At 48.4% G+C, this 14,318-nt stretch overlaps 1 protein-coding gene across 1 annotated transcript in view; it reads right to left on the reverse strand.

Moving 5' to 3' along the window:
• The window catches only part of ABCC2 (ATP binding cassette subfamily C member 2), a 467,216-nt gene that overhangs the window by 99,941 nt on the left and 352,957 nt on the right, over nt 1-14,318 (reverse strand). The window contains exons 22-23 of the mRNA XM_069611520.1: nt 11,072-11,291; nt 552-706 (exon numbers count right to left, since the gene is read on the reverse strand). Of these exons, the coding sequence (XP_069467621.1) occupies nt 552-706; nt 11,072-11,291 (375 nt within the window). The remainder of the gene's footprint in view (nt 1-551; nt 707-11,071; nt 11,292-14,318) is intronic.

The raw sequence follows: 14,318 nt of genomic DNA on the forward strand, positions 1-14,318 counted from the left end.
CGCACAGATTTCAATGCGTGTATTTTACTTGCCGAGTTATCTTCCCAGCTGCAAGCACCTTTACCTGTGTAGTCTATGATGGAGCATGGCATAGTTTCTGATATTTCCGGAAAACCTCATAACCGCAGTTGATGATTTTAGAGCACAATCTATCCGTCCATGTGCAGAGTGCAGAATGTCATTGCAGCAGTTCACTGTGCATTTTCAACCCCTTTGCTCTCCCTGACCACAATTGTACTCTAGAATGGGGTTGTCCAAGTCCGGGACTCAAGGGCCAGAAACATATCAGAACTTCAGCATACCCCATCATGAATCGTCATGAGATAAATTTGCATACAATGATTCTAGATATATGCATTTCTTTTCACATACATATTAATGAGGGATATCCTGAAACCCCTTTAGGATTCCATCCCGCGCGGCTCGAAGTTAGACAACCATGCAACAGTTTCAATTTACAATCCGGTTAATCAGAAAATGGTATCTCCCAAAGCAATGTGGAATAAGGCGCGCGCAAGCTATGCGCTATGTCTTTAACGATAGGAGCTCACCTTGGCAAATCTGTTCACGATGCGGCCTGTTGGGGTGGTATCGAAGAAAACCATTGGCACATGAAAAATATTATTAAGGAGCTGCCTGTGGAGCAACCTGGAGGCGCGCACAGCTCCGCGGGCCACAAGAAACGACGAGAGGAACACAAAAATGCCTAAAAGATAAGAAAACATTAGTTTACTGGAGCAACATCGCCACATGCAGGACATTTCTTCTTTATTAGCACCTGGTGGGTGATGGGAGCTTGACCAATCAGGAGACTTGGATTGCGGGGATTAGCTCCTGGCACGTGCCTCTGTTCCAAGTATCCTGGTGGCCACATCAGCACTCCCACATTGCTTCCCACCTCCCACCGCCCCGATCTCCGCCGCCGCCGCCCTCTCGCTTATTGCGTCATGTTCATTACTAAGCTGACCCCTTTGCTCTCCCTGAGCACATTTATACTCTAGAATGGGGTTGCGCCGGAGCACCGCTCTCTCTCCTCCACCCTCCCTAGTGGCTATAGAAATGAATGAGAGGTTTCCTCCAATCACCAGTTCGCTATTTCTATGGAAGCCATCTGTGTTTTTTGTTTTAGAAGAAACATGAGGTGCTTGATTTGCGTGGGCCACTTTTTTCCCCCAAAAAAAGGCCATTTGCACCATAGACATTGTGGCAAGGTGCTGATAGCCACAAAGATGAGATTGGCTGGTCGTACTGGGGGGCGGAGAGTAACAACCCACCACCCTTGTTAACTACCTTCACTGCATTCAGGCCTAATAAATTGGATGGGAGGCTGTTAACACCTTGTACGGCCTGCCAATCCGTTTTTTATGGCTTAAATAAATAACATCCGAATTTCATTATGACATTAAAAACTTTTCGGAAAATGTAAACAAAAATGCAGTATCTGATTAGCAACATACCCTTTTAACATTGAACCTCAGCTCTTTCTCACCTATTTGCCCTGTGCCTTTATTCTTTTTTAGTTTGGCTGTCAGGTGGTGCTTACGCCACCTATATGCCAAGACTATTGCCTTAGAGTACAGATATTGAGAATTGGCATATGAGGAGGGACCCAAAGTGTGTAGGTATTATTGGTTATTTGCCCACCCACTGACTGCCCATGGCCATGCCAGTCCCTATGGCCATTCCCACTCAGTTCCTGCCCCTGCCTGCCCAAAACACCTCCTCATGGGAACGCTTTGAGCTCGCTTTAATCAACCCGTATCATAAAACTTTGCACTTATATGCCTGCCAGTGTTTTTTCAAAGAAGTCTTCTGAGAGTTAATGGGCCTCATTACGACTGAGGCGGAACGGGTTAACGGGCTCCGCTAAAGGAGGCGGACCCGTTAAACCCGTTCCGCCTCATTACAAGTTCCCCTCGCGGGACACGGTAAGTAACGCCTGGTCAAACCAGGCGTCCTTACCGGGTCCCGCGAGGGGAAGAGGGAGCAAACAACGGGCCGCTCGTAATCTGCCCGTTGTTTGCTCCCTCTCCCATTTCCATTGAGCCCTATGGGGGCTCAAATGGGAATGGGGAAGGTCCGGGCCTGGGTTCCTGGAGGGAGGAATTACCGGGCCATCCGAACTCGGAATGGCCCGGTAATTCCCCATTCAGGGAATCTGGACCCGATTTTGGCAGCAGCCATGCCGCCAGTAGCGGCATGGCTACCGCCAAAGTCGTAATGAGGCCCAATGACTTAACTGGAGCTGTACACATGCGCTAATGGTGTAATAAAAACATCTTAACCAGGTCTACCTTCAGCCACTTGATTTATAAGCACTATGCGTGTTCTTCACTGAGGTCCTGTTAAAAACAAGCACTGGCCAAGCCAACAGTTATGGCGTGTGTATAAGCATTAGGCATTCACCAGGCACTGCTATTAGATGTGCAGGTACTCGCACCATTTTGCACCTGCTACCATCAGGGGCCAGTTAATAGTACTACGGCAGTGCCTGTAAGTGGCTTTCACATGCCTACACAGAAGTCCAAACTGTCGGCATTGCCAATGCGTGTTTATTGTGTGCTGCTATTTATACCTTTGTTTTGACTCGGAACTATCTACCATTCTTTTGTAAGTCATTATTGCCCTCTTTGGTGCATCAGAAGAGGTTGCTAGTGATGGGCAGCTGCAGTTCAATGATCTGGAACTGCTCCAATGTCATACAATGTTGATGTGGGTTTTTATTGAGGGAGAATTTCCATAATTGTACCCTTTGCCAATGTAGCAGAGTCATGATTTTCAACAACTGGTTGGAATGTCCTTCCCATTCAGACCCCACTCGACTTTAGTGTGGGCGAGTAACGTTAGAAAAGGGAAATTGATCTGACACCAGTTCACTGAAAATGTCTTTGTATGTTTCGACATGGACTCGCGCGCCTAATTACGAGTAATTACAATAACAAGGACTAGAATAATGAATATAGCGTGTGCTAGCGCTGTCTTGAGGTTTTGTAGCACTACTAATACCAGGGGCAAGTATAACCCGACAGAATTGCACTAATTTCATCTACAACAGAGTATGCGCTTGTTCAAGTGAGTACAATTCAGTTGGGTAACACTTCCTTCTCAAAGAACAAAAAAGGTAGCCACTATCTGTGGAATTTGAACTTTCGACCTCAGTAGTACAACACCACTCTGGGCTATCGCTCAAAGACGTACAACGTGTACAAAAACGTGTTTCTTCTGCACGCGACCCTTCCATGGCTCTTGTGTTGTTTAAAGAGGCCTTCTGCCTGTAAAGAGTAAACATTGCACGTGATTTCGGAACTAGCATCAGTATTTGGTCGTCCCCGAAACACTGCACCAATTGCAGTCAAACACTATTACAGTAAGAGCCCCAGTTGAAGAAAAAAACACAGCAGGACATGACCGCTGTAGCCAATTAAAATCTTCTCTCTATCTCTCTCTCTCTCTCTTTCTTTCTCTCTCTCTCTCTCTCTCTCTCTCTCTTCCTCTCTCTTTCTCTCTCTCGCTCTCTCTCTTTCTCTCTCGCCTTTAAGCGACTGACCTGGCTCACCAGCCTCTTCTTGGCCTCCCAGAGCAGTCACCTATTCTGCACCCTTTTCTTCTACATATGTCTCCGGCCGCCATTGTCGTTGCTCACTTTACACTCTTATCCTGACCTTAGTAGCACCAGGACAGCATTCGCCTGGTCCCCCTTAGCCCTTAATTCAGTCTGCTGGCGGTCCTTGCTGGGGGAATCTCCAGTGGCCCTCTCTTGGCTCGTCTCTTATACACCATAAGAGACGTCGGCCCTCATTACGACCCTGGCGGAAATCGAAAAACGATGGCGGAAATGCAATACCGCCATCGAATAGCGCTCGGTGCGATTATGACCCGTCACCGTAAAGTACGATGCCATTAGCGACACCGTAGTGAAGGCCAACGCTAACTGCACCAAGTACGCGCGCGCGCGCCATGCCAAACCGCAATTAGCACCATGGCGCAAGGGTACGCGAATTCCGACCCTAGCGGACATGTACTTAACGCCATCAAGCACGGCGGAAAGTACCATTCCGCCATGGTGAGAAGTACGGCATCGCGAATCAACCGTAAACGGCCCCACTGAGTGCCTGTACACCGCTCCCTGGCCACATAGTACAACTCCCCGTAGGTGCAACGAAGTCACAATGCAACCAGTGAAATGTACAAGTCACCCATGCATGCCAACGAACAAAAGAATCACAAGAGGGGCCAATGGGAGCTGCAGGGCACAGATGGCACGAATACAGAAGCCATACCAATGGACATGACCTCAGTCTCCCACCAAGAAACGCACGCAAACACAGGCACCTGTGACCAGCAATATTCCGATAATCACATCATTCCACCAATCCACCTGGCTGACCGGCATCTGTTACACAAAACCTAATCCCCCGCCCCTGAGCATGACATCATTCAAACAGTCATATTGGCAGCCCTCACCCCTGACCTCACTGGGCTTCGTAGGCAAACGCGCCCAGCACAGTACCACGCAACTATACTCCGAAGCTGGAACACACTGCAGATCTCCTCACAATACATCGCTCCCCAAATAGGAATATGCCACATCACTTGCAAAGAAGAACGCCACACGGCCCATATCAGAATAGAAATTTAATGCACAACAAATTCACCAAGCCCATACAGCCATTAGGCCATGAACTCCAAAACACATTTCACCATTGTGGGCTGCATCCGCAATAAATGACCAGATACTTCTTGTGTGACGCCCTGTTCCTTCATGGTACACAGGGGCTACATTCTCGTACGAAAAGGCAACATGGAAGCGCCTAGAACCGCAGGGCCGTCCCAATAGGGAGGCACTAGTCCAGCTGAAAGGCCGAAATGTTGCTCCTAGCCACTAGTACTGCGTAAGGGCATGTGGCCCATTGGCGATCGTCCCATAAGATCGTAATGGTGCTCCACTGATTGACACGAAGCAGCAGGTGTCGGGAGTAAAAGCCATCTGCAGGAGTGGCATACAGATGGCAGTGGCAAAAGGGGAGGAGATACCTGTCAACCAAAAGAAAAGAAAAAGAATAGAATGGCCATCAGAACTACATTCGAACAACTCACTTCAATGATCACACTAGATCCACAGCCATATGCATGCTAGCCCACTCCAAAGGATCATCACCACCCCAAAACCACTTGCGACTCATAACTATCCATATCGAGGTGAAAACACCATCACAAACGAGTGTACCTGTGCATGCGTCTGTGAAAACAGAATCCATCAGATGGGATTGCTAACGTGCATAGACACAAGTGTCTGAAGGCGCGTCGAGACAGGGAGGGCTCAACAAGGCCAGATAGACGATGGTCCCACTATGGCAGCCCTGCATCACATAGCGCAGGGGAGGCGGACAGATTCCAAGAAGCCCTGTACATGGCAAATACCGTATCAAATCATCTGTCCATGCATCCATTCATCATTCCCCCATCCCGTAATGATAACGCCTGTTTCCATACTCACATAACATGTGAGAATTCCATTGAGTCTGTGCGTTATGCAGCCTGCAAAATCCACTGTGCCCCAGCCCGTAATTCCAGTGTTGTGAAGTAACATGTATTTGGGAACGTCCGGCCTCATCATCCACTTCGCTATTGCGCATCCCAAACTATTCATATCAATCATTGCATCCTCGCCATGGCCCCTGTCCCAAGGACACTGAACAATAGAACGTTATATTTGCAGTCAGACCTGTGGGCATCTCCTCGCCGCTAGCTGAAGACCGAAAGCGCCGCCCTTCGAATTCCTCATTTGCAACATCACGTCGAAAAGGCATCTGTGGCCGCTTGAAATCACAAATAAATCCATCTAGTGCGGCTGTGTGTGAAAATGGCAACTGCCTTCACTCACAAATGGCACGCCCCGCCCGTCGGTGAACCTCGGTACAGTGATGCATGAGGGTCCACCGTTACTCGAGTACCACGTTCCACTGACCCTTCACAAGTCTGTTCGCGACTGCAAAGAATGCATGTGAAACAATGGGACCATAGCCGAATGAACATATCAACCAATGTTACACGGCCATCGGGTACTAATACATGATTGTAATAGCAAGATGCCATTCCTCGAATTGCAGCGTTGTGTGCGGGACGTGCTCGGCCAAAGGGGAGAGCAGCTTGCACAGGTGGAATGAATCACCACAGGTGGAGGCCATACAGCCTGAAAACACATAAATTGCACACCCAGTCTCCTCCCACAACCACACCCACTCCGAAATGCTACCGGCAGGACTCGCGATGTTGGCCCTGGGGGACCTGATAGCACTGCAAGTACTCCAACTTCAAGAAGAAGACGAACACCAACTACAACCGGCCGCACGGCGGAGACGCAGGAGGAGGAGGAGGCCAAGGCAGGCCAGCAAGGGCCGCCAGCACAGCCACTACCACCACGTAGGCAGCCCGCAATCCCATGCCTCCGAGCACATCCGTTCAACCTCACTGATGAGCAGATCCACACCCTCTACCGTTTGGACCGGGACACCATAACCGCCATTGTGGACATGACACAGGCTGACCTTGTCAGCATGATAGATAGCCCAACCGCCATCCCACCCCTACTGAAGGTGGTGTCTGTACTCCACTTCCTGGCCAAAGGCACCTACCAGCACACAGTCGGACAGTTGCATGGCATTTCTCAGCCACTGTTCTCACGGACACTATTGCAAGTGCTCGATGCCCTCCTGCAGCACGCAGACGACTACATCTCACTACCACGCTCGGAGCAGGAAATTACCAACACAAAAGTGGGATTGCATGCACTTGGCGGCATACCGGGTTGCATTGGTGCCATCGACTGCACCCATGTGGAATTGGTCGTCCCACATGCCATGGAGGCCCAGTACCGCAACCGAAAACAATTTCATTCTCTGAATGTACAAATGGTGTGTGACTCCAACAGGATCATTACACATTGTTGTGCCCGATTCCCTGGATCAACCCATGATTCTATGGTTCTGAGGAACTCAACAATACCACGCTACATGGAGCGACACGCAGGGTACAGATCCTGGCTACTCGGTGAGTCTCATTTCATGCATGATGATGTGGGGTATGTGATGCGGCAATGACCTGGCAGGAAGGGGGCGGGGGGGTGCGTACGTAGCAATGGCATTCCACATAATTCGTTTATCGTCCACATACAGGTGATGCCGGATATCCACTGAAGAGATGGCTCCTCACACCAGTCCGGAACCCACGGGACCAGCATGAGGAGGACTACAACCATGCCCACTCACGTACCCGTGTAGTCATTGAACAGGCATTCGGCCTACTGAAGACCCGTTTCCGGTGCCTCAGCAGGTCTGGCGGGGCACTCCTGTACCGCCATGAGAAGGTTGCAAAGATGGTGATGGCATGTGTCATGCTCCACAACATGTGCGTACGTAGAAATGTGCCCATGCCCCCTGACGCAGAACTGCAAGCACCTGAAGATGGTCATGATGAGGGTGGGGATGTGGCAGCACCTCAAGGAGTCTGCGAGGCACAGGAGGGCCGTGAAATTCGTCAGCATCTCATAGATGCATGCTTCTAGCACTCACGCCTGGTGGCTGATACATGGACACGGGACTCGTGGCACTGTGTGTGTCTGGTACATGCACAATATGGACTGTACGCCTATGATGGCCTAGTACACAAAGATCATTGTCCACACATCTCATTGTTTGATCGTGCATTGTTTATGGCATATGTGATATCATGTTGAACACCCTATCGACCCGCCACCCAAGTGAGCCCAACACACCCCCTCCACCCTCCTACCTCCCCCCCGAACACCAGTGTCCAAAGATGCTCATTGTCAGTGGCCAGTCGCTATTGCAAGCCCCCTCTGCGGGTATCAGGGGCACCCCTGCCTGTGGAGCGCAGGTTCCTCCCAGATCTACGTTGGGGGCTGCCCTGGACGGAACTTGCAACGGATGATGTCTCTGCCTGCTCACGTCCATGCATGTCCCTAAGGGTTTGTGAGAGCTCAGTGAGCACACGGCGCACTGCGGCAAGTTCGGCACATACGTCTTTGGACGTCGCATGCAGTTCCCCCCTCAGGCTCTCGGTGCTTCTCTCCATTTGGACTCTCAGGCTCTCGGTGCTACTCTCCATTTGGACTCTCAGGCTCTCGGTGCTACTCTCCATTTGGACTCTCAGGCTCTCGGTGCTACTCTCCATTTGTGCCCTAAGTGTCTCAGTTGATGTTTCTATGTCTGCCTTAGTGCCCCCACATCCATCGGCATGGTCCTTGAGGAGCGTGGCCAGTTGCTGCTGTTGCACGATTAACTGGTCGAGGGACTGTTGCCTGTGCTGTGCCATGGCCATTTGCGGTGGTGTCACAGAGGGGCTGTTCGCCTCATGTTGCCCTGCCACAGGGCTTGTGGGGGATGGCCAGTCGTCGTCTTGTGGGTGCCCCTGCGTGGTATCCTCATGGTGTACGGGATGGAACAGACAGGGGGATTGGGACAGGTCATGGATGGATCTGACTTCGACATCCCCGTCTTCTGTGTCGGCGCATGCTGCCATTAATGGGGTGTCACCTATGGTGCTGCTGCCACCAGAGGCAGTACCTTCTGTGGCATCCATTGGGGGGACCTGTGGTGGTGCTGTTGTGGGCATGCTGGCTGCTGGGGTGCCTGTTGATGTTCCCTCCTGTGTGCTGCCACTTGATATGTGCTGCTGCCGTGTCTTGATGCGTGCAGCTGAGGTGGAGGGTCTTTGGCCGTCGGTCTTGGCCCTCTTTGCAGGTGTGCTGGTAGGAGTGTCCTGGAGCTCGTCGTTTGGATCGGACCCTGTGGTGGAGTAAAGGAGGGCGAGCGTTATTAATGGGTCTGTGGGAATTGGAATGGCAATGTATCACATGCATTGGGGTGGTACCTGAGGGTGATTTGGGTCGGGGCCTTGGAGGTGCTTTCATTTGTGTGTGGAGTGAGGGTGCAGTTGTTTGGCAGCCTGCAGTTAGGGTGTGCCTGCTGCACGTGTAGTGGGTGTTTTAGGGGTTTTTAATTATTTATGTATTTATTGTGAGTTTTAAAGTGCGCTATCAGGCCAATGTGTGTGGACGTTCTCCTGGCCATGTGTTACTGTTGCGCTATGTGGACACATGTGATTCACATGATTGGACATTGTGGATTTGGCATGGTTTTATTTGGGACACCTACCTGATTCTCCAGATGTCTGCACTCCTTTCTCCATCCCTCCGACTCCCTCGATGCTCTCCATTCCTATGGTGGAGGCACAGATTTCTTCCCAGGGGGTCAACTTGATGGGTGATTCCGATCCTCCCCCGGTGGCTGTGGCAATGTTGCGGTTGGCAGAAAGTATGCTACGGACGCGTATCCGCAGGTCGTCCCACCGCTTCCTGCATTGCTGTGGGTTGCGGGGTGCGGTCCCCACCGCACTTACCCGCTGTGCCACCAGGGCCCATATGGCCTTCTTGTTCGCAAGTGCCGTCCTGGTCATTTGCGTGGAGAAGACGGCGGCGGCATTCTCCTGGAGGGTCTCTGTAAGCACGGTGAGTTCCTCACGGGAGAAGTGGACCTGCCGCTTGCGGTCGCATGCTTTCTTCGTTACTTTTCCCATTTTTCTTGGTTTCACTAGGGTGGATGACGGGTTGGGATGTGTCTCAGGGTGGTGTTTTTAGTGGTTGTGTGTATTTTGTGGTTTTATAGGTGTACGGGGTGTTGTTTCCCGTTCCGGGCCCATGTTTTTACTTCCGTTTCCGTATATTTACGGTCACCGTACTTTCCGGTTGGCGCTCACTGCGGTGTCCGCTATGATGGGTGGCGGTATTGCACCTAGGGCGCCGTACGGCGGCGGTGTGGGCCGTTTTGGGGTCATTTCCGCCATCGCGGACTTTGCACTTCCGCCATGGCGTGGTGCTCGTGCCCGATGGGTCGGAATGGGCCGCACTTTGCTCCATCGTGCAATGGCGGAAACGCTATTTACGCTGTGGCGGTCCGGTCAGTCACTTTCCGCCAGGGTCGTAATCTCTTCACCTGTATTTTTTAACTCCCCCCAAACCTCACCAATGGCCCTCAAACCTTCTCCTCCTCCTGGACCCCCACCGAGTGACTGAGGGAGGATGGGCCTGCTCTGCCATATCCTAAGGCGCATGTTTTTGTCCCTATAAAATGAAGCGACAGCAGTTTTTCAGAGAATGTTAAAGTTTAAACAACCTTCTCATATCCTTTAACACCAACTTGACAGTAAAGCCCTCATTATGAGATTCGAGAGATATGTAAAAACAGACAGAATTTCAAATATCGCCTGATCTCACTGCTATTTGATTAGGGAGTAGTAACAGCGGGCAGTATTAATAGCATGCAGTATTCCTCGTAATAGTGTATGTGGTAGCTGATGCCTGATTATGAGGTGAAATACCTCATATACATTTCTTACATTTTTACCTCAACCTGGCGTGGCAGAACATCTTCATCCGTTACCACTAAACCAGCAGTATTCCTTTAATCTGGCAGATTCATGGGATGAGGCCTACACAAAAATTGTGTGTGGGGTGGGGGGGGGGGTGATTTTCCAATGAGGGGCTTTGTGATTTTTCCAGATGGTGTGCTATTTTGGCTGAGTGTTCAATTCATTGGCTGAGTGCACAGAGGATCACGGTGCTGCCCAGAGGCTCTATCACATCCATTGCTTGGTCAGGCATGGCAACCGCACCAACACCAAGGTCCTAGTGCCTGCCCTTTTAAGTTGCTTTTATATTATACAAAAACAAGAATATGCAGAAACACCTACTTCTGCTATTCTTTATCAATAACAATGGAAGGCGGGAAGCCCTACATATGGTGCATCACTCACATGTCAGCTCTCCCTTATCCCCAGACCCATGGTTTAATCTTGATATTGATAGCTAGAGGGTCTTTTATACTTCTTGGCAAGCCTTGGTACAGGCACTTGAGAATCCAATAAACATAAATAAATATATATTTTACTCCTCTATGTAATTTCAAGGGGCGAGAGGGAGAAGGTAGCAAAGCCAAGGAAGTAAGGTGCGCTCACAATGCAACCACTAGGGGAGGAGACTTGGTGATTTTACCTTGTGCCGCTCCAAGCGCTCCGAAGACTCCCAGCCTCATGTCCCGTTGGGATGCGGGATAGGTCGTATTCATGTAAGTGACAGAATCACTGGTCCAGTCACTGAGCCACACGTTCTGTCCCACGACGGCCACATTCTGCACCACGTAGGTCAAGAAGATCCAAATGGAGTAACACCATCCAATTGCTTGCAAATATTTCATGAACAAGGAGAACTTCACCTGAAGCACATGAAGTAGAATGCTTACATTTCAGGCAGACCCGTTTTCACTCAAATTTGGCATACCAATTAATTTTGCACTCCCTAATTTTTTTTTTCTTTCAATTTTTCAATTTCGATTTGTGTGCAGCATCAAAACAGGAGCAAGAGGCTAGATAACGTTAAACAACTGGATTGACACCACAAAGCACAGTGTTAGCACCCGTTTTACACAAGTATGATCACAATCTGTTTGTAAATGCTTCCGCCACCCTCACATTTAGAGTATTGGTAGTCTTTGATATGTCAGGGATTTGAAACGTTTTGCTCGGTTGATGTCTTGGACTACAACTTCCATCAACCCTATCCAGCACAGTCAAAGGTGAGGGATCTTGGGAGTTGCAGACCAAAATATCTGGAGAGCCAAAGGTTGCAGGAGCCCGGTCCGGAAGAAAGTCACAAACAGTTTCCATTATGAGACAATGATGATCGGCTGAAATTGGAATACACAAAAAGCTATACTCATTTTGTCGTAGCTATTGCCTGCATTGAAGATAATCAATTTTGGTCGGCTATTATAAGTGCGGAATGGATGGTTATTGTCAGAGCAGCACATCACATATGGAAGAAGGCATGTGGTTTGATCCTGCATTTTGCCGAGGTCTCTTGAGGGAGCTATGTTGTCATATTTAATGTTGAAAATTGACTAACAGGGATCATTATTTTATTATATTGTACATTATATGGATGGATTATATGGATGAGTTTAGGATGGATTTTGTCTAATTCGCTTTTATGGACTTCTATATTTGTTTTTATTTTCCATTTGTCTAGTGTAAAGGTTTGTATGAACCAAAAACAATACATAAATAAGAAAAAATAATAATTATGAGACAATGGGTCCAGACAATGCTTCACAGGGCTATTTTGACCATGTGGGAAGTTGGTCTATAAAAAAAATAAAGAATTGGCCAAGCCAATATGTCTGGCTTTTTATAATTCTATTATGGTATAGTTCTAGGAGGTATCCAGTCATAATTTCGAATACAATATATTCGAAAGTAAAAATGTCGAAAATATTTAGTCGAAAAACAAAAATGTCGAAAAACAAAAATGTCGACTTTTTTTCGACTTTTTTCGATTTTATGTGTTAATAATAAATATTTTATTAAACTTTTTTTTAAAAATAATTAAAGGTATTTCCATGGGGGGTGGGGGTGATGGGGAGGATGGGGGGGGTTGGGGATAGGGGTTTGGGATGGTTTTTTAAATAATTAATTAATGATTTAATATTATATTAAAGATTTTTTTAAAATAATTAAAGGTATATCTATGGGGGGTGGGGGGGATGGGGAGGAGGGGGGGGTTGGGGTAGGGGTTTGGGATGGGGGGGTTGGGAGGGACCCCCCCCCATAATAAATGTTACTATCTGGGTAAAAAAAAAAAAAAGAGTGTTTTGGGTTTTCAATTTTTTTTTCGACATTTTTTTTCTCGAAATTATGACTTTTCCTATTATATGTATGTTTTTTCGCCTTTTTTACATTCGACATTTTTTTTTCGACATTTTTGCTATTCGACATTATGTTTTCGACTTTTTGACTATAAACCGTTCTAGGATTTGTACCATGCACCACAGGCCTTTGCATGGCCTGTAGTTGCACTTGCAGACCTGCAAGAGAGGGGGTGAGGGAGTTAGGTTAATGGGGAGAGGGGGAATAGATGGGAAGTACCTTAACCTCTGTGTGTGGGTCAGATTCTAGGAGTTCTGTGTCGAGAGCACATCAACATTTATGTCATGAGTGGAGCCTTGTGCGCCTGTGGTGCTCGGATGCATTGCCTTGGTCTGTGATGCGAAAGTTGTTGTATAAGTGAAGCGTTCTGCTATTTGATGTCTGTTGGGATGCTTATTCAATTGCTGTGTATTATTTGGTATGCACAAAGTGAAGCTGAGCGTAGAGGTTGAGAATGTTGGTGCAAAAGGTTAGTGGAGGGCCCAGTGGGCAACTTGGAGCACCCATTCAGTGTGGCATGGTGACGTCTCGGGTGTGGTGCTCCTTGGGCGACGTCTTAGTACTGATTACTGCAGTGGGTACCATAAAGACAGAGAGAGCTCAGAGTAGGCATTCCAGGTAGGCCTTGTAGGAGCAATTGAGCATGCTGTGAGGTCAAGGTGCGATATCTAGGAGCCATTCACACAATTACATTACATTGGGCATCAGGAGCAAAATCAGGGTTGCCCCCTAATTGCATTTGGCAGCAGGGGCAAAACCAGAGTGGGGCAACAAGGACCAAAACCTGAGTGGGGCAAATTTACAGTGGGACAAATGGGACCAAAAGTGCAGTGGGACAAATGAGAGCAAATCCCAGCAGGAAGAATCACTGTGGGGCACCTGAGGAGCAGCACAGGGCAAGGAAGAATGTACAATTGTGAGCAGGTTAGTGAGGACGCAAACAATCCAGCCACATATAGCAAGGCATAAGGGCATCAAAAGGCACAAATGGCGTATCAATGCATTAGAAGTCATAACAAAGCATGGAAAGGCCTTAGGCAAAACAACCGGGACTCTTCCCTGCATTCCTACCAATGGCCTCTGCAGACAGCTCCATGTCTTTCTTTCAATCTCTCAAATATGAAATGCCTCATACACAGGAGACTACATTAGCTATCTAACTGACTCACTTAATTAACAAATACTAATCACTAGTGCTAACTCATTAACATTATAATGTAATCTCTATGTGAAAATGTGGTGGAAGTACATGTTTTGAAATTCGCTTTTAAACGTGCATTTTTCTCTCATATTTTCTCTGGCTGTGCTGAATGCGAAAGACGGGAAGGCAGCAGGAAATCAAAAAGAAACAGTTATTATAGTATGAAGCTCCTGTTGTTTGTGACACAGGGGTGTCAACCTAATACACTTTCTGCTAATATGATTGGGGGGAAGTATATCTGCAGATATGCTGCGTAAGCAGCAGAGTTCTGCTGGGGGAAAGTCTGACAAAACAATTCAGATAGTTTTTGCTGAGCTGCCGAGATGGAGGATCTGAG

Source organism: Ambystoma mexicanum, chromosome 8 (assembly GCF_040938575.1).
Source record: "Ambystoma mexicanum isolate Mex_15411 chromosome 8, UKY_AmexF1_1, whole genome shotgun sequence".
NCBI classification, from domain to species: domain Eukaryota; kingdom Metazoa; phylum Chordata; class Amphibia; order Caudata; family Ambystomatidae; genus Ambystoma; species Ambystoma mexicanum.